Here is a 21,435-nt window from a genome sequence, read left to right as displayed (position 1 = left end):
AAGATTTAAGGGAATTGATTGATAACTTTTGAGATTTCTAAAAAACTATAAAGAAATCCAAGTAGAACAATCACAATATCTAATCCAAAACATGTTAACATTACATTAAACAAACACATAAAAACATTATAAGCAAATTATGTTGGCCACCAAAGGGTTTTTAGCCCAGCGGTATCTAGTATTGTCCAACCTCTTGAAGGTTGAAGTGAAATTTAAGAAGTAGTTTAATAGTATGTTAGATTTTTATATACAATTTTCTGAACATAAAGTAGTAGTCGAGGAGGTAGGTTATTGCCCTTTCTCTAACAGAAGTTATGGGGTTAGATTTTTTGAGACCGTGACATCCTCCTAACCCCCACCGTTTCGTTGTTTTTTTTCCTTACTACAAGCATCTTAACAGATAGTTGCATTTACATGAAAAAAATTATTCTCATGGCAAACACATACATCTGAAAGACAATGGAAGTGCCAATGATTATTCTGGAAATATACCTATATAAAATAAAATGGTTGGCTAAAAGACACCCTATTTTAAAAAAATTATTAGGACCAATATCACTTTAATTTATGAAATTCTTGAATGGTTGTTATTTGAGTTTTATTGACATCTATAATCTTGAACAAGTTGCAATGGAAGCTTCGATCGAAAACTAACGCAAAAGTCAAAAGATTTGTTTCGATGTATGGTGAAGACTGAAATATTGCGAGTATAGTTGTATGACAATTTCATTTTAATGATTGTCAAAATATATGACATCATGAATATGCTTTATCACCCGAAAAGAGAAAAGAAACACAAAATGAAAGGTGGAGAAAGATCCCCATAAACAAAATAATAAACATGAAATAATGTTTTACAAGTTTTAATAACCATGAAATAATGTTTTACAAGTTTTACTTTTCGACTATTTATTTGAAGCTTTTACATTTTATTTATGCTTAATAACAACCAAGAAAAGAATACACTATCATAATGTTTATGACCATGAAACCAATATGGTAATGAAGATTTTTTTTCCTTTAGTTATATTTCGATTAAATGTTTATCTCATTTTCAGTTGTAATAATAAAACATTACAAGACGATTGAGATGCATTTCGTGATAGATTATCTGATTATTATGATTTGAGATGGTAATAAATACCTTTTAATGACGTTCTTAAAAAAATCACCTTTAGATAAACATATCTAGCCACTAAATCTTTACCACTTAAAATTACACATTTACACTTTTGAAGACGTCTTTTCTTTTCTACAAAAACAACTCTTTCCGGTATATTTATTTTAAGTAGTTTTCATAACTCCAATAGAAAAAAAAAAAAAAAAAAAAAAAAATTGTTTGAGTAGGTGGATTGAGAAGCGCATAGATGATATATGGGTTTCATCCCACATCGCTGAAAAACGAAAAATAGGAGAGGAGGTGAGGCTATAAAAGAGAGATCTGGGCAACGTTATGAAGCATCTTTGCGCTTGGGGCAATGACGCAGCTAATGAGGTAATAACCGAGGCGCGTCAATTGCTGGTTGAAAACTATTTCCAAACCCCCTCCTTGGCCTTGGGTCTCCCTTGGCCATCGAGAATTTCTGGAAGGGCTCCCTTAATTGGGTAAAGCTCTACAATCTAAAAGTTTTTAAATATTCTTATTATATATATTTTTTGTTTTAGAAATATTATATTGAATTTAATAATCTAAACCTGAAATGTAAAATAAAAGATGAAAATGGGAATTAACGTTTCAGTTACTTTGAACTAAGACGGAGGATGCCCTTCTTTGGATCTTAGTTCGTTGATATAAATCCGAACCTCTTCTGCTATCATACGTTTCATGATCGTTACCAGACACGTGTTCTCCATCTCCACCGTCGACTTCTCCTCCACGTCATCATCCACCTCTGCGTTCTTTTCTGTTATTACTTGTTCTTCCACCGTTTTGATTTTGATATCCCCGGGTGGCAAAAGCGTCAGAGCCGTCGGAGGTCCGTCGCAACTGCTGTGGTCGGAGTTACGGGAGCATTGCTTCTTGGATGCAGGAAGATGATCCGACTGGGTTGACTCGCTGGATCCATCTGTGAGTGGTCGTTTCGCAACGGCAACGGCAACGGCAAAGCCGGAGTTTGAGACGCCTCGTCGGCGGAGAGTGGAGTTCCAGTGGTTTTTAATCGCGTTATCAGTGCGGCCAGGGAGGAGCCTGGAGATCGTTGACCACTTGTTGCCATGGATTGCATGTGCTCTGACGATGACGTCGTCCTCTTCACGAGTAAATGGACGGTGCTCCACGTCAGGACTGAGCTGATTGCACCACCGGAGACGGCAGGATTTTCCAGATCGGCCTGGGATACTAGAACTGATGAGGGACCAATTGCGCGGTCCATGTTGCTCCACCAGTTTCATGAGGGTGGCGTCCTCTTGTGGGCTCCAGGATCCCTTGATCTTGCCTCCTACTACTCCTCCTCCGCCGTCGTCGGATGTCGCCATGAAATGTAATTTGAGATTTTGGAGGATTTGAATTTTGAAGTGATGCAGATGGGTGTAATTGAAACGGTTGAGGGAGGGAGGGTGGGTGGGGGTTATGAAGAGGAAGAAGAAGAAGAAGAAGTGAAGGAGAGGTTAGGTTTAACCGTTCAGGAAGGCCAGGGGGAGTAGTTGGCATGAACCATAAACTGCTCGTGCGTCTGTTTCATTTATTTATTTTATTTGGAGACGGTTAAAACTAACATTAAATTCCTAACAAACTTTGCTTCACCTAATACTTTTGTTTTGTTTGGCTTAATTTTTGTTTTTTGTTTATCAATGCATATAGTTAAGAATTTAATTTTACAACGATATGTTACCCACAATTTTAATTGATACTCTGTTACCCACAGTTTAATTTTACAACGATTTGTTTTTTTATATGTTTTATAGGTCCCGATATTAAAATTGCAATATAATTTATTAATTTTTACATATATTTTGGTGTTTAATTGCAATAATACGATGGCGTATTTTCAGTTTTTGTTTGAAATTTTTATGCAATCACTAAAGTAAAAATTCATTTATTTCTATTTGATACATGATAATAACAAATAAATAAAAATAATATATGTTTTTTTTTTTCAATTTTGTTGGAATATTATATAGTTTGAAAATACGTTGTTATTTTTATATCCAATATTTTTATTGGATTTAATTAGAATTATTTAAAAAAATTAACCGTATACATATATTAAACTATAGATAAAAAAATATGATATTTATATTTAATTGGTGCATGGGTGGTATTATAAAACAATAATCTGAGATTCGGGAGGCATCCAAATCTTACCTTATGTTGGTTGCAACTGAATCTAATTATGCGAGTTGTAACAGCATTGCCAAAAAAAGAGCAAACGACACCGTTGTTGTACTTATAAATGAGTTGAAAATTCTATTCTAATTTGTGCAGCTCTTGGTTGAATTTGGACTTTACTTATATGTTTTAATCTACATTCTATTTCTACCATGGACAATGCTACTTAAAAGTGAATACAACTCCCTTCCATTTTTTCTACAAATTACAATTAAAAGCTAATAAATTATTATTAGCTATCATATTTATAACACATTCAACCAACACAAAATAATAAGTCCAGGATTAACAAGAAAGTTGACAGTTTATTAGAGATTAATTTTAAACAACAGGAAGGGTTTAACTAATAATTAGATTAAGAATTAAGTAAAAAACGAGTGAGGTCGGTCGACGAGCCGTAATTCAACTGGGATGGGACTGGAAACAACATTTAGTGGCCGTGATTGTTGACCATCGCAACTGTTTGGCTACTTGCTCTTACAAACAAACTTATACTTTTCTTTTTCTACACAATAAAAATAAAAATAAAAACAATAACATATCTTTTAATAAATAAAAAATTATTTAAGTTATTATTACACTCCGGTAAATATTATTAAATCATCGCAATTTCAAAAAAGTGTATAAACTTTTGTTGCTGTTATAAATGGTAGCGAATTTTTCAATTTGTTTGACTTATATCACTTTTTTTTCGTACATTGTACTTTAAAAATTGTTTCAAATCATCAAGGTCTAGAGTTTGGATACCAGGTCTATCGATTCTCGGCTTTGTACAACAATGGACTGATTTTGATGACGTTTCTTATTTGTACTTTAGGATTTCTAATTGGCAGGAAAATTATAATTTTAGTTGAATAGGATGGCATAAAAGTTAAAAATCCTGCTATGACTTCGGCTAATTTTTTTTTCTAGCTCCTTGCTATTTTTTATTTTATTACCATTCCACTACAATAGTCACTCTCCTATGTGGGATCAACATAAATAACTTTTCAACCTTATTTACTTAAATTTCCAAGTTGTAAAGTTTTTTGGGATGAAGATTAAACCTCGCTTAATAATGACCATATATATGAGGAGGTTGATTCTAGTATACTACTATCCTATAGATTTAAACCACAAAACTTATGAGACGAAACCACCTCTATATCATATGGACAAGGTTTTACAACATCTTCATTGCTAAAATGTCTCCAAAATTTTATTAAATTGTAAACTCAAGTTCGTCCTCTATACAACTAACTTAAATGGGTCTATCAATTGATAAGTGACTTGCTATTACCTATTAAACCCAAGTTTACGTTACAATAAGTAACCAATTCTCTATTGTGGTTTAAGACCCATGCATGTGGAGGCAGAAACCGAGTTTAGAAACCTTGGAGGAGACAATTAGACAAACCTACTTCTCGAATTGTGTCCCAGATCCAATAAATTTTAATGTAATGTTCCTATGTGGGATCAAGACAAAGAGCAACTTTTCAATCTTACCCATCTAACAAAAGATCAAGCACTCTACACATATAACTGATACAAGTTTGCTTTTAACAAGAATGTCAGATGGTATGAATAGAAAGAAGCTTTATAGCAATGAAATGTATGAAGGGAAGCTAAGTTTTTACATTGAAGCATATATGATTAGGTTTGAAGAAGATGCTAGTTCTCGTTGAAATGAATGGCACCCACCTTCCAAACAATGAAGGTAGTTGTAAACATGATAGTGCTTATCAAAACAACTGAAAGGATAATGAGAAACACATCCCATCCAACTGGTAGCTCAAATGTCAGCCCCTTTTTGGGCATTCCACGTTTGCTGTCATCAAACAAATTTGTTGGTGCTTCTGGAAGACCTGATCTCATCTTCCCTGATATTCTATCGTTTTCCCTCAAAGCTTCCAACACTTTGCTTCCCATCTCTGCCTTTTTAACTGGTTTTGGTTCTGAGGATCTGCTGCGAACCCTAGCTGCTTTTAGCTTCTCTCTTGCTGTTAGTTTTGATCTTTTTGGTTCGGATTCAGAGGGAGAAGATATGGATCCATTAGAAGCAGCCTCATCGGGTTGTGTCTTTTTGATAGGATCAACTTCGGAAGTGGGCAGTGACTGATTGATGGAAATGGAAACTTCAGGAATTTCTGATGTCTTTTCGGTGGTTTCTGTTGTAACCCTATCACTGTTTGAAACTGAAAGAGGTCTTTGATTTCTTGTATGTATTGGTCTTCTACTGAAAACAAGTGATGTAGAAGAAGAGGGGAAATGGCTAGCTTTCAGGCCTATGCACTCTCTTGGGACATTTTGATGCTTAGCCTGTGTGTTTACAGTTGATAATGATATTAAGTAGAAAGTTTTTCAATGGATTGAATATGTATGTTGAAATTGTCAGTTAAATAAGATAAAAGCACATATTGTTGATGGTGTGTTTCATGAATTGTATGAGTTTGTCGATCCAAAGAGGGTTGTAAGAAGGAATAGCTATGTAACACATACAGGAAACTCCTTATCCATAATATTATATCTTATCGGAAACCATAGAAATCGATTCAAAAGATAATTTTGAGCACACCATGAGTTGTTAAACTAACTCCTGAAACCCTAAACCATTTTGCTGCTAATTTTCCCTTAGTCCAGACATGCGTTGATTTTAATCAAAGTGAAAAAGCATGAAATCCTCCAACTTGAGTCATCCGAATCACGATAGCAGAATTATAAAGAGTTAAGACTAAAGGTATTATTACTCAACTGATCAACAATGAGAATCAAACTGAAACACCAAAAGGATAAGTAGAAATATAATCATTAACCAAACGAGGAAATGAGAAAGAATACGATAACATACCGTCGAAGTGAAGCCGACGAATGAATTCAAAGAGAAAACCATTGGATTTGAGGTGGAATTTTCACGTTCCAACCATCAATGGGATTCAGATTGAGAGAAACACAGGGCCAAAATATTCTGTGGCGCTAAAGTGATCCAACTACACTCTACTCTCTCAATCGTATAAAAAATTGTTATACACTAAATTACTTTTTTGTCCAATGTGTTTCAGTGTTTTTCCAGATTAGATCCAATATTTTTTTTATTACAGTTTTAGTCCTTATTAGATGGTCACATAACTTTATGAGATATTCACCAAGATGATCATTTTTTTCTTAATTATATTGCCATTCTTATGAAGCTAGAATAGAAAAAATATCACCATGTTTATAACTTGGTCATGTCTTCAAATGCATCATGAGTTGCCAAAACAATCTTTTATAACAAAAATTGTTTCCAAACTTATTTTTGGTCATATAATAAGTTTTAAAACCACATTATCAATTGCAAATAAGATTTCTTTTTGTTTAGAAAATTTGACCTTTTTATGGAAAATTTCAAAATACATAATGAGTTGCATAGTAAATTATTGTGTTTCAGACTCTAAGTCTGATCATTGTGTTGTTCTATACTTTCATATCACAATTTCTTTAAAGTAAACTTACTTAAGTTAAATAAATAAATTATGTTGTAGTTAAAATTGATTTTATAGGTTCTAATGTGGGTGTCTTATGAGAAGAAGTTGGTGACTTTTCAAGTCTATAAATAAATGTATCTAAATAAATGTATCTGACCTTGTATTAACAATTAATAACTCAAATGAGACTTTAATTGTATAAGTAATTAATATTAGTGTCAAATTGAAAGTTAAAAGACTTGACTTATTAAGAAAAATTCAATTAGGGTATAATTTGCAAACAAACTAAGTAGAGAGACTAGTCTTGACTAATTGAGAAAGTCTTAAGAGTTTAGACCCTAAGTTGGTATCTCCTCTTCCATTTAGATAATTTTGAAGGAGAAAAAGCTAGAGGGCTTGATTCCTTGAGGATATTTTGAAATTGAGAAGTTATTGATGACTCGTTTCAACTTTAGTTCCCTTTCCATTAAGTGATGCATTTGAGGTGACTTGCTTGTCCTTCTCCAACCGTCTTGTAACACCCAAAAAATTAAGACCAAAAATTTCATTTTTAAACAAGTAATTAAAAAACCATTAGTGTTAAAAACATTCACCGTGTCGTCGGTCCCATAACAAAACCAAATGTCAATAATCAAGACATGCCACAATAAAACATCATCAGAGGATATCTCCTAAGAATCTCATGTGCGGAATAATGGTGTGATGCGCTGCAATCATGTATTCGAAGAAGAGGTACATGAAACCAAAACTGAAAACCGTAATGAAACGCCTCAAAAATACAGTCCAAAATTTTCGTTTTTAAATTATTTATAAAACCATCAATATCATCTATCACATAAAAGTCATAAACCATGTATCTCAAAATATCATAATATTTGTCAATGTATCAAAATCATATGTCAAAATTTCAGAGTGAATCCTCCCATGCTAAAAGTTGTGGTGTGTGCTATGCAATCATCCCGAGCTCTTCCCTTCCTAGCAAAAGTACCTGAAACCAAAACTGAAAACTGTAAGCACGAAGAATAGTGAGTCTCCCCAAACTACCATATATCATACCCATAACATGCAACTAGGAGATACGGGCCCCCGCCCACTCTCATGGAGATTCGGACCCCTGCCCACTCTCATGGAGATTCGGGCCCCATCCATATTCCGCTGTCTAAGAGATCCAGGCCCCGCTCACACTCTTCTACTAACATGCATACAAGTATATATCACACATACAACAAGTATATCTATTCCTACCAAACAGTCACATAACTGTACTCAAATAATACTACGAGATTCAGTCCCCGCCCATACTCGACTACTAACATATCACATATACGGGCTGACCTTGGTGCCTTAGACCCGTTCCTGCTGAAGGAAAACTCACCTCTCAAGTTGGTTGCTGAAAAATCAAGTGAGGAATCTCTGATGGCTGCTCCAATGATTCTCCGGCTATAAATCCACAAGGAACACTTAGTCAAAAACTGAAAATCCTTCTATGGGTAAAATGACCATTTTACCCCTAGTCAAAGTAAACGTTTTGGTCAAGGTAAAAGTCAAGGTCAACCTCCAGTTTGACCCAACTCGTCGAGTTACCTCCTAACTCATCGAGTTCCTATGCTATTCAGACTCGTGATAAACCGAGTCAACTCGTCGAGTCCCTTTTCAGACTCATCGAGTTCCACTTGACACGCAATCAGGACAAATCGACTTAACTCGTCGAGTCCCCCTTTTGGACTCACCGAGTCCCCTTGTTTGTTTAGCTATCTTGATGGATTCAGTCCCTATACTTCAGATCCAATCTTCATACTTCACATAAACCCCGTAAATGTCCTTTTAAGGGTAAAGTTTCCAACTTTACCCGTTAATACCTCTCCTTAATGGGTTTAGCTCAAACCCTAAATCCTTGGGACCTAAAGCTTGGTCCTTAAGCCATCCATGCACTAAACTAAAGCTTATAACCACAGATCTAAACCCTGTCATTACTTGGACACGTAAAGCTCCCACCTTTCTCTTCATGCATGGCCTTTTTGGGCTAAAAAGGGCAAAAATAACACTCTATGGCTTGTATTGGGACTCAAATGGCATAAAGTTTGCACCTTTATGCCTTAACAACCCTTAGTGACCCCATATCTGAAAGGACCCTTGCTTGGGATGTCCAAATCCCAAGGGTCGGGCTCTTTGAACCAAAACCATCAAAAGTGGAAAATAAGTAGATCTAATGAATAAATGATCAAGTTATAGACTTGATTACCATGAAAGAAAGGGAATGAAACGTTTCTTCTGAATCTACAATCTTCTCTTGGATTCCTCAAGCTTCTTCTTCCTCTTCAAGCTTCAAAAAACACAAAAATGGCTCACACACTCACACAATGCTCTAGGGTTTTGTGGATTAGGGTTTGGGACTTGGAGGCTGGAAATGAGGCCATAAGGTGGGGATTATGTTGCTTAAATAGGATGAAAAACCTCGAAATTAGGGTTTCATCCTGGCAGGCCTACTCGTCGAGTTGGGGCTCCTAACTCGTCGAGTAGATCACTTTAGCCCTGTGTCCATTCTGGTTTCTACTCGACGAGTTTGGGGCTTCCAACCCATTGGGTAGCTCTACAAAATTCAATAAATTCTATTTAAATGCGTACCAGGAATCAGGCGTTACACGTAAGCACAAAACTTAGTGAGTTCCCTCATCATACCACATAATCATACATTGTCAGGCATATCTGGGTGCCCGGCCTACCCTGTCAGGCATATCTGGGTGCCCGACCTTACCCTGTCAAGCATATATTGGTGCTCGACCTACCTTGCCAGGAATATCTGGGTGACCGACCTACCCTCCGGTTTATTTCAACCAGTTACGGGGACTATATCACCCCTACCACTACCACACAGTAACATAGCAATAAGCACATAAATCATAACAGGTAATGACATACCAAACAATTACCACGAAGACAATCGCCTCAACCATAAACAACTAGTAGTGGGCCGACATAGGTGCCTTCGACCCACTCCTACAGGAAGGTAACTCACCTCGTAAAGTTGAATGCATAATCTCACGGTAATAACTCTCTAGCAGTAGCTCCGACAACTCCCTGAGCTATCAATACCACAATAACACTTAATCAAAAACTAATAATCCTTCTTAGGGTAAAATAACCATTTTACCCTTGATCTAATTGGGCCAATGCCTTGGGCCTAGCACCATAACATGAAAGGGCCCAAATCTAAATAGTCTTCCCAAACCCATAAGTGGCCCACCAATGGCCTAATTTTTTGAATTGAGCCCAACTCCTCAAATGGGCCTTATCGAAAGCCCAATAAATCCTTAGCCTAAAATAACTAATTTTCAAGTGGCCCATTATGGCCCAAAAGGCCCAATACCGCCAATCCCATATTTAGGCCCAGAGACCTTATTCCATAGTGGGCCATGAGGCCCAACAATTCAGGACCAAACTTCTAAGGCCCAAAAATCCATATACGCCACCCTACATACGTACGCGCGGCGTACCTGGCATGTGCGCCCAATGTACGCTGGCCTTGACAAAAAGCGGGAAGTTGACCCAGTATGCGCAACGTACCAGGGTGTACGCCCAGTGTACTGGCCAGCTTCCTTAGGACCCCTTTTGTGACTTAATCCATAAAGTCCTAATGTTCAAAACATAGATTCAGGTCCTTTAAGACGTCCTAATCCATACAGTGACAAACTTTATGTCATTGCATGCATAGATGGGGGTCAAAACATGAACTAAGTCCTTAAACTAACTTTGTGACCATCAAAAACTTGCATGGTTGTGTCTTAACCATCAAGGTCCGATTTTTATGACTCTAAATGCTTCCAAGAGCTCAAAAGGACAACTCTTATGGTCTGGAACTATCAAGATACAAGAAACCTCAACAATGGAGTCAAAATAACCCATGAAACACCCCAACACTACAACTAAGCATGAAATGTTCAAGTTTGAAACTTGATACCTCAAATAAGTCAGAAATGGTTCTAATCCCCTGGATCTACAAGCTCTCTTCAAGTCCTTTCTCCTTCTTCAAACTTATTTCTCTTCCAAAACACCAAAACAACACTAAAATGCTCTCAAATAGCTACTAAATCACAAGAACACACAAATATGGGTTAGGGTTTTCATGAGAGCTACTTAAAAGTGAGAAGGGGCTGGATTAAGGGCATAAGGTTCTTTATATATGGATCAAACCCTAAATTTTAGGGTTTTAGAGTCCTCATGCGTACGCTGCGCATACCCTTTGGTATGTTGGGCGTACATGTATGGCATCCACGCCTTCATCTCGTGAGTATGTTGAGCGTAAATGGCATAGTACACCCCGCGTATGGCACTTCTCAGCCCAATCACAAGGATCCAATGGTCCAAACACAAACCAATTCAATTCATTAATCTTATAGTGTAACATCCGGGATTTATAAGGTACTAATCTTTTTATTTATACAAGGTTAATAGCTTTATAAGGTTTGGGCTTGGACCTTTGGACCCTTGTAATTGGGCTGAGGAAGCACCGTACGTGGCGCGTACCTTGCCATGTACGCCCAATGTACTCAAGAGACTGGAACGCGGAAGCCATGCAGGTACACCCAACGTACCAGGAGTACGCGCAACGTACGTATGCAGGTTCTAAAACCCTAAATTTTAGGTTTTGATCCCTATATAAAGGACCTTATGCCTTTGGTCCAGCCTCCCTCTCACCCTTAGACAACCACCACGAAAACCCTAATTCATATTGTGTGTTCTTGTGATTTGGAAGCCACTTGAGAGCATTTTAGTGTTGTTTTGGTGTTTAGAAGAGAAAGGAGTTTGAAGAAGGAGCAAGGATTCAAAGGGAGCACCATTTATGACTCATTTGAGGTATCAAGCTTCAAACTTGATCATTGCATGTTTAGATTTGATTTTGGGGTGTTCTAGGTCACTTTTAGACTCCATTGCTGAGTTTGCTTGAGTCTTGATAGTTTCAGAACATAAGAGTTGTCCTTTTGGGCTCTTAGAAGCACTTAGAGTAATAAAAATTGGACCTTGATGGTTAAGCCACAACCATGCAAGTGTTTGAAGGTCACAAAGTTGGGTTAAGGACCAAGAATCATGATTTAACCCCTACCATGCATGTAAGCACATAAAGTTTGTGACTTTATGGATTAGGATGCCTTAAAGGAACTGGATCTATATTCCGGACGTGAGGACTTAATGGGTTAAGTCACAAATGAAGATCCAAGAAAGTTGGCCGGTACGTCGTGCCTACACCCTAGTACGCTACGCGTACTGGGTCAACTTCCCATTTTGGTCAAGGCCAGCGTACGTTGGGCGTACGCCGCGCATACGCATGCAAATTGGCGAACTTGGGCTTTTGGGCCTTAGAAGTCTGGGCCTGGATAGTTGAGCCCTATGGCCCACTGTGGAGCAGAGTTTCTGGGCCTAGAACTGGGACTTAGAGTATTGGGCCTTTTGGGCCATATTGGGCCACTTGAGTTTAGTTATCTTGGGCTAAGGAATTATTGAACTTGTGAAAAGGCCCATTTGAAGAGTAGCATCCACCTAACAGCTAACTCCCATCACTCAGAATCCCACAACGCACAAAGTAAGCAGCATTCAGACAAAGGAAAATCTAACCATAACATACTCAAGCAATCATATCCACATAGCAAGAATCTGTACTAGCATGCAACATAATCTCATATACTCAGGCATAACCTAAACAAGCTATCCTACTACTGTCTACCCAGTACTATCATGCAGCTCAAAAGCACATATAACAGGTGTTGGATAAGGTGTCTAAGTCCATAACTATTTCGGGCTTGTACTTGACCCGACCCGGCATGGTCCATTTGGGTTGCATGGCACCATGCAATTGGATAGACTAAATGAGAGAAATGACACTTGGAGATTATTAATATATTATAAGTTCTAATATATTAATAATATTATTTGATTAGTTTGATCAAAGAATTAATTTGGAATTAATTAAGTGATCAAAGGATAACTAATTAAATATATGGGTTGATTATGTAAATCATCCATATCTTGTATAGTGGGCTAAGAGGCTCCATGGATTATCAAGTTGGGTTCTACCCATAGGATGCTCCATGGATGCTCCATGGGAGTTACAAACCCATGGGTCATGGAAATGAAGAGTCATGATACATTAGGGTTTACATGGTGTAACCCTAGATGTGTCAACACTATATAAGAGTCCCATTCTCCACAAAATCGGAACACAAGTTAGACAAAAAGAAACTAGAGGGCTTGGCCGATTTTAGGAAGTGTGTATTATCTCAAGAGTCTTTCCAAGAGCATTTGGTGTTGTGTGAAGCATTTGAGGCATCACACTTGGGGTGCTAGGCTCACAAGGTTTCAAGGAACACAAGCAACAACAAGGTAAGTTATTCTATCTATGGTTCAAGTTAAAATTGTTCCCCATGTATGCTAGATAGGAATATAACCTTGGAAATTCAACTTTGCATGATAATTAGACAAACATAGATCCAAGGTTATTAGGGTTGCATGTACACTTAGGAAGTGTTAGAATGCTCAAAACCCATTAGTGGTATCAGAGACTAGGCTTGTTTGTTTGTTATTTGTGCTTAAAAGTTGAAGAAAGTCGAAAATCTTGTTGTCTGACTGATGGACTCGGCGAGTCCATGGGGAGGACTCGTCGAGTTCACGTGTATCTTCAACCTACTCGGCGAGTAGGTTTATGCACTCGGCGAGTAGGGTCGACAGAGTGCAGAATTTCGACTTGAGTTGCTGGAAATGGATTAGAATCATTACCCTAAAATGTTTTGGTACTTGAAAACTTGTTTTAGAAGGTGTAATGTCTTTTCTAACTCATTTACAACAACTAGTTATCAAAATTACAAAGATTAAATGTGATTTTGATTCTTGAAGGTGTTCATATTCATGTTCTTGTTCTTATGATGTTTAGATGATCATAGGAATTATTTGTAACCTATGTGGTAGATTAATTCATGATCATAATGTGTTTTAATGGAGTCCATAACTTGTCCTCAAGTTATGGAAAACCAAAAGTCTCTTGGATTAAAAACCATTAAAAGAACACAAGAGTTAGAAAAAATGAAAAGTTCTCATTTTATTACTCTATTAAACTCATAAGTTACAAGAAATGAAAAGTTTTGGAAGTTTACAAAACTTGCCCTCAAGTTTTGGAACAAGTAAAGTTAAGTTAAAACTTTAGTTCCAACCCCTAGAATTTTAAAAGTTAAAATTCAACCCTTATACTTATATTATTATGATTTAATAATTATATATATATGTATAAGAACAAAGTCGTCTTACCGCTAGTACGCCTCATTCACGAAGCCGATCTATAAGGTGGGTATAAGGTTGTTGCCTATAAAATGGTGACTTAATGGGTGTCCACTCTCACCCACCGCTTGCTTGATCGGTGGAGGGTCGTTAGCCGAACGGGTAAGACAAGGACTTATAAATTCTCATTAAAAGTATGATGAATATGATAAAGTAACTAAATGTTTTATTAAATTCCCAATCTTAGTTACTTTAGGAAAAATGTGAATAAGGTGCTATTCCATGAAATTACACTTTACACTTTGATTAAGTCGTTGGTGGAGCGTGTGTGGTTAACCGGCACACTAACTTGGACTTAACAAGGTAGGTAAAGGGTGACTTAGGGTTTATTATAGTATCGATGGAGCGTGTGTGGTTTACCGGCACATCGATTGAGTGATAAACTTTAAGGGTACCAAGTGATTTGCATGGTTACTTCACACCTCGTTTTGTGATCCTCGGTATCCCAGTCACAAAACTTGGAGGGCACACTCGAGATTGAAACATGCCTTTGAAAAGTTCATTGAATCTCAAAGAATCTAGGAATTTCTAAGAACCATTCAAAAACCTAATACTAAAATATTGCGGTTTTCGTGGTGGAAATTGGTGAATCGTCATTCACCTACCTTTCAAATATGATATAGCTTAGATTACGGCATACCTCTTCTAAGTTATATAATATTGTGATTGGATCCTAGCCTTAATATTACATTTGGGTGTTTTATTAAGGACTCTCTTATATCTAAACTAATCTTGTTCTCTTCTCTTCAGATGTCTTCCAACAATGCTTCTGGCTCTAATCCTAATGGCTCCTTTACCCTTATGAACTTGTGTGGGAAAGTCTCCTTTGATGGATCCAACTTCAATGAGTGGATCAGAAACATCAGGATGATTACCCGCTACGAGGACAAAGAATATATCCTTGACAATGAGCTTAAGGAGATTGATGAGACCACTGCAACTCCTCAGGAGATCGCTGAATTTCGGGCACATGAAAGGGATGCTACGAAAGTGGCTTGCATCATGATGGCCACGATGACAGCGGAACTCCAAAAGTCTTATGAGGATTTCTACCCTTATGAAATGCACCAAGATTTGATGGAAAGATACCATCAAAGTGCAAGACAAGAGAGGTATGAAATCATCTGCTCCATGATAACAACCATGATGAAGGACGGGGAATCCGTCACGAGCCACATGCAGAAAATGCAAAGGTATGTGGATCGTTTGCTGAAGCTTAATGTGAACTTCCCAGAGGATCTTGCAATAGATATCATTTTGCATTCCTTACCATCGTGCTATGATCAATTCCGCATGACATATCACATGAACAAGGAAGAAGTCACCCTCAGCAAACTTCAGGGACTTCTCAAGACCGCAGAATCAGGTCTTAAGGGGAAGTCGGTTGCTATCACTCCTACTCAAAACTCTACTCCGGTTTTGGCAATTGGGAAGAATCGATGGAGGAAGAGAAAGAGGTCCTCGAAGGGTACCAAGGCTCGGACCCTTGATGGCTCTTCTTCAAGTGGAACCAAGAAAGGTTTCATTACTCCTTCTTCTGACCCAAAAAAGGCTGAATGCTTCTATTGTCATGAAAAATCTCACTGGAAGCGGAATTGCCCAAAGTACCAGCAAGATGTGAAGGATGGGAAAGTTAAACCCAACCACGCAGGTACTTACACTATCATTTCTAATAACTCACCCCATTCTAAGTCTTGGGTCCTTGATACCGGTTGTGGTATTCATATTTGTTGTGATTTGCAGGGACTAAGAAGAAGTGAGGATATGGAGCAAGGAAGAATAAACTTGATCATGGGGAATAGGAAAGCTTTACCTGTTACCAAGATTGGAGTTTATACTTTATCGCTAAGTAGTGGGTTTAATTTAGATTTGAATAAGTGTTGTTACTCGCCAGGAATGGCAAGAAATATTATTTCCTTTCATGCTTTGTACAAACAAGGGTTTACCTTTTCATTTAATAATGAAGTTGGTTCTATTGATGCTTTCTTTAATAATGTTCTTTATTTTAAAGCATTACCTTGTGATGGTGTGTATGAAGCTGTATCTGTTGTAGATAACTTAGGAAATAATGTTTTGTGTATTGATTCTACTACTAATAATAACTTGGATAAAGCATCATTATGGCATTGTCGTCTTGGACATATAAGAAAGAAACGCATAGGCCAACTCCAAAAGGATGGAGTCTTGGAGTCGTTTGACCTTAAGTCAGATGATAGTTGCGAATCATGCTTACTTGGAAAAATGACAAAGTCACCCTTCACAGGCTCGTGTGAAAGGGGTGAAGGTTTGTTGGACCTTATACACACGGATGTGTGTGGACCATTCAAACATGCCACAAGGGATGCTAATCGTTATTATTTGACTTTTACTGATGATTATAGTAGATATGGATATGTCTACTTGATCAAGCATAAGTCAGAGACTTTCGAGAGGTTTAAGGAATTTAAACAGGAAGTCGAGAATCAATTGGGCAGGAACATTAAGATGCTTCGATCCGATCGTGGTGGTGAGTATCTTAGTTCAGAGTTCCTCGACTATCTAAGGGAATGTGGGATAGTCTCACAATTGACACCTCCCAGGACACCACAGTTGAATGGTGTGGCTGAGAGGCGTAATCGAACCTTGTTAGATATGGTTCGTTCCATGATGAGTCGAGCTTCGCTACCAATCTCATTCTGGGGGTATGCCTTAGAGACTGCCGCCCATATTCTTAATCTGGTCCCTACAAAGAAAGTTGCCAAAACTCCTCACGAGATGTGGACTGGTAAAGTACCTAAACTAGACCACATCAAGATTTGGGGTTGCGAGGCTTTCGTGAGACGCGAGACTCATGATAAGCTCGAACCTCGAAGCGAGAGGTGTATTTTCATCGGCTACCCACAGCAATCCTTTGGTTACCTCTTCTACAGACCTAGTGACAATGTGGTCTTTGTAGCAAGAAGAGGAGTCTTTCGAGAAAGAGAGTTTATAAGCCAAGGAGACAGTGGGAGGCAAATTGATCTTGAAGAAATTTAGGAATCAAGTGGTGAAGGAACTTCAAACTCTAGCCCTCAACTTGAGGAGGAAACTCCTGTTGAGCCAATTGACAAATCTGTACCTTTGAGACGTTCCACGAGAGTTAGGAGTGCACCTGAGCATTACTATGGATTCCATATTACTGCAGAAGGTGAGACACTTATTAGTGATGGGACACTAGTAAGTCAAGATGACCCTAACAGCTACGAGGAAGCCATGGCAGGCCCCGAGTCTGCTAAATGGAAAGAGGCTATGGATAGCGAGATACAATCCATGTATGACAATCAAGTTTGGAACTTGGTTGAAAATGTACCAGGTCGTAAGACAGTAGGGTGCAAATGGGTCTTCAAGTAGAAGACCGACATGGATGGTAAAGTACACACTTATAAGGCTAGACTGGTTGCAAAGGGCTTCTCTCAAATTCCTGGAGTGGATTATGATGAGACCTTTTCTCCGGTAGCCAAGATTAAGTCTATTCGGGTTCTGTTAGCCATAGCTGCATTTCATGACTATGAAATATGGCAGATGGATGTCAAAACCGCTTTCCTTAATGGAAAGTTGGCTGAAGATGTTTACATGAGTCAGCCAGAAGGTTTTGTCAGCAACGAGTACCCTAATAGAGTGTGTAAGCTTGAGAAATCCATTTATGGATTGAAGCAAGCACCTCGCAGATGGAATCTTTGCTTTGATGAGAAGGTCAAGGAATTTGGCTTTACTAGAAGTGAAGATGAATCTTGTGTGTATGTCAAGGCTAGTGGGAGTATAGTTAGCTTTTTGGTATTGTATGTGGATGACATACTACTCATAGGAAACGGCATTCCAACCCTGCAGGAAGTAAAGTCCTGGCTTGGGAAGTGTTTCGCTATGAAGGACCTTGGTGAAGCTGCCTATATTTTAGGGATAAGGATCTTGAGAGATCGGAGTAAAAGACTAATTGGACTTAGTCAGAGTACCTACTTGGATAAGGTGCTGAAGAGATTCAGCATGCAGGATTCCAAGAAAGGAGAGTTACCCATCCAGAGTAACACCAGATTGAGTAAGACACAAAGCCCTAGCACTGAGGCTGAGATAGCAGAAATGAGTCGAACACCTTATGCTTCGGCTGTTGGATCGATCATGTATGCTATGACGTGTACTCGACCCGATGTAGCCTTTGCCCTGAGCATGGTTAGCAGGTATCAGGCGAACCCTGGCAAGGCACACTGGACTGCGGTAAAGAATATCCTCAAGTACCTACGAAGGACTAAGGACTGGGTCCTTACCCTCGGTGGGAGTGATGACTTGAGAGTTGTAGGGTATAGTGATGCTAGCTTCCAGACTGATAGGGATAATTTCCGCTCTCAGTCGGGCTGGGTCTTTACCCTAAACGGAGGAGCAATTTCTTGGAAGATTTCCAAGCAAGAGACAGTGGCAGATTCTACTTGTGAATCAGAGTATATTGCAGCTAGCGAGGCAGCAAAGGAGGCGATATGGCTGAAGAACTTCATTGGAGACCTTGGAGTTGTACCAGCCATTAAAGAGCCAATGGAAATTTTCTGTGATAGTGAAAGTGCTGTTGCCTTAGCCAAGGAACCAAGGGATCACGGGAGATCCAGACACATCGACAGAAAATACCATTTCATCAGACATCGGATCGAAGAAGGACTCCTCGTGGCAAAGAGGGTATCATCGGATGAGAACCCAGCAGATCCCCTCACGAAGGGACTGAGTAGGGTTAAGCATCTCCAGCATGCTCGGAGCATAGGGCTGAAAGATGATATAAGTTTTAGTAGTTAGATAACCCGGAAATTTGTAAAGTGTAATTGACATTTGATGATGAATAAAAGGTGTTTTATTTATGAGTAAAGTGTTGCTATCTCTTGTCAATCGTTTACTATATTTCTTTTGCATGTTTTGACTTCCAGAATAATTATGTTTGGTATATCATATTATTCAAACCTCCACAGTCGGTCATATGTCGGAAGTAGGTATGAATCAAGACTGTCATGATGGGTTGTAGAGGTCTAAGGTGTTGGAAAAGGCTACAACAATCATGAGTGCTCATAAGTTCTGAGCATTGGACTCAACCCACGCTCACTGGAATCACTTCATGGAATTCTATCTCGAGTGATCGTGAGACGGTAATATCATATAAGTCTTCAAACCTAGAGATATGATTTGTTACTTACAAGTTGGTTATGCATTGACTGTACGAAACCGCATTGGTAACTCGATGTTATAAAACGTACTTTTGTGTGTAATTCAATGAGTGGTAGAACAAACATATGAGTCAAATTTTATCTGTTCCTTTTTGGATTAGAAGCTGATATCTGGGCCCCTCGATGATTTTGTTTTGACCCATGTACCGGGCCCGGTCAGAACTAAGTTGATGTGTTCAATTAAGTTCTATGTCAAACAAATCGGAAATCGAGAAACAAATGCTGGACAATAAGCAAGACAATGTTCCATGTATTTGTCCGGCTGATATCTAGAACGGAGGATTATACGATCCCTTATCTTAAATGGCGTACTATCATCTTCTCAGTTCCGAGAAACCTTGAAAGAGCTACGATTGCCGGTCGGTTCCTGAAGTACTAGAGATATAGTTATTAGACCTATCCAAGTGGGAGACTGTTGGATAAGGTGTCTAAGTCCATAACTATTTCGGGCTTGTACTTGACCCGACCCGGCATGGTCCATTTGGGTTGCATGGCACCATGCAATTGGATAGACTAAATGAGAGAAATAACACTTGGAGATTATTAATATATTATAAGTTCTAATATATTAATAATATTATTTGATTAGTTTGATCAAAGAATTAATTTGGAATTAATTAAGTGATCAAAGGATAACTAATTAAATATATGGGTTGATTATGTAAATCATCCATATCTTGTATAGTGGGCTAAGAGGCTCCATGGATTATCAAGTTGGGTTCTACCCATAGGATGCTCCATGGATGCTCCATGGGAGTTACAAACCCATGGGTCATGGAAATGAAGAGTCATGACACATTAGGGTTTACATGGTGTAACCCTAGATGTGTCAACACTATATAAGAGTCTCATTCTCCACAAAATCGGAACACAAGTTAGACAAAAAGAAACTAGAGGGCTTGGCCGATTTTAGGAAGTGTGTATTATCTCAAGAGTCTTTCCAAGAGCATTTGGTGTTGTGTGAAGAATTTGAGGCATCACACTTGGGGTGCTAGGCTCACAAGGTTTCAAGGAACACAAGCAACAACAAGGTAAGTTATTCTATATATGGTTCAAGTTAAAATTGTTCCCCATGTATGCTAGATAGGAATATAACCTTGGAAATTCAACTTTGCATGATAATTAGACAAACATAGATCCAAGGTTATTAGGGTTGCATGTACACTTAGGAAGTGTTAGAATGCTCAAAACCCATCAACAGGCACATAAGGCATCCTCCCTAGATCCTTAGTCCTAATCTAGCATGCGGTTCTACTAACTGATAATCATAACATAAACTTGTATGGGCATTTTGTGGTACTTACTTGAGCTCGGTTGATTGCATGCACCACACCCTTTTTCTCTTTTCAAATTCCTTTTCTTTCCTCAAAGTTCTTTATGCTTTTTCTAAAACTCTTTTCTTTTCAAAAATCCATTTTTCACAAAAACGGATTTCCCTTTGAAAACTTTTATACCAATTCCTTAGTTTGAGTTCAGACACACCCGTAAACATGTCTGAATCCCTCAAACTAAGGCTCTGATACCAACTTGTAACGTCCCAAATTTCAAGACTAAAAATTTCTTTTATAAAACATTACTTAAAACACATTTATCAATCCATAACATAATCATAATATTAATTCCAAAACATATTTTCATTATCAGAGTAAAACATTCTCATGCTGTCTAATCTATGGTGTGTGCCATGCGATCACCCTGAGCTCTTCCCACTGTTACCGGAAGTACCTGAAACCAAAACTGAAAACCGTAAGCACGAAGCTTAGTGAGTTCCCCAACCTACCACATACCAAACACATAATCGCAAACCGCAAGTACTGGGCCACGACCTCTACCTTGGGCCTCGCCCTCTACCTCGGGCCTCGCCCGTTACAGCAGGCCCCTCCTGCTCCAGGCCCCGCCTGGCTTCGAGCCTCGCTCGGTGTAACGCCCGTAGATCCAGGCTAGTCAAATTAGAGGCAATAAGGGTCGAAAATGACTTTTTGGCAAAATATTATTTAAAACAAATAATCTTAACCAAGTTGTATTATATGTTACAAGGTTTCCGTACATATAAAGAACGCCGAAATCCGAGTTATAACGAATAAGTTATGACCCGTCGAAGTTTCGCGACGGAACCGGCACGGCACCA

General features: G+C 38.4%; 2 protein-coding genes and 1 non-coding gene across 3 annotated transcripts; 1 reads left to right on the top strand and 2 right to left on the bottom strand.

Moving 5' to 3' along the window:
• Window positions 1-1,187: 1,187 nt before the first annotated feature.
• Window positions 1,188-2,566, bottom strand: LOC145088623 (transcription factor MYB119-like). The gene has a single exon (XM_079026998.1). It carries the CDS (start codon window positions 2,473-2,475, stop codon window positions 1,750-1,752), a length of 726 nt encoding a protein of 241 aa, XP_078883124.1. The 5' UTR covers window positions 2,476-2,566; the 3' UTR covers window positions 1,188-1,749.
• Window positions 1,461-1,613, top strand: LOC145091046 (U4 spliceosomal RNA). Its single transcript, XR_013701936.1, has one exon. It is a non-coding gene; the product is annotated as a U4 spliceosomal RNA (small nuclear RNA).
• A 2,317-nt stretch (window positions 2,567-4,883) lies between the features above and the next one.
• Window positions 4,884-6,313, bottom strand: LOC145088622 (uncharacterized). Its single transcript, XM_079026997.1, has 2 exons — window positions 6,156-6,313; window positions 4,884-5,626 (listed from the first exon to the last, which is right to left on the bottom strand). The coding sequence occupies exons 1-2, from the start codon at window positions 6,195-6,197 to the stop codon at window positions 4,979-4,981; spliced, it is 690 nt and encodes a 229-aa protein (XP_078883123.1). The 5' UTR covers window positions 6,198-6,313; the 3' UTR covers window positions 4,884-4,978.
• Between the last annotated feature and the right edge of the window lie 15,122 nt (window positions 6,314-21,435).

This window comes from Lactuca serriola, chromosome 2 (assembly GCF_051521515.1).
Source record: "Lactuca serriola cultivar US96UC23 chromosome 2, Lser_US96UC23_V15, whole genome shotgun sequence".
NCBI lineage: Eukaryota > Viridiplantae > Streptophyta > Magnoliopsida > Asterales > Asteraceae > Lactuca > Lactuca serriola.
This window is presented reverse-complemented; position numbering and strand designations above follow the sequence as displayed.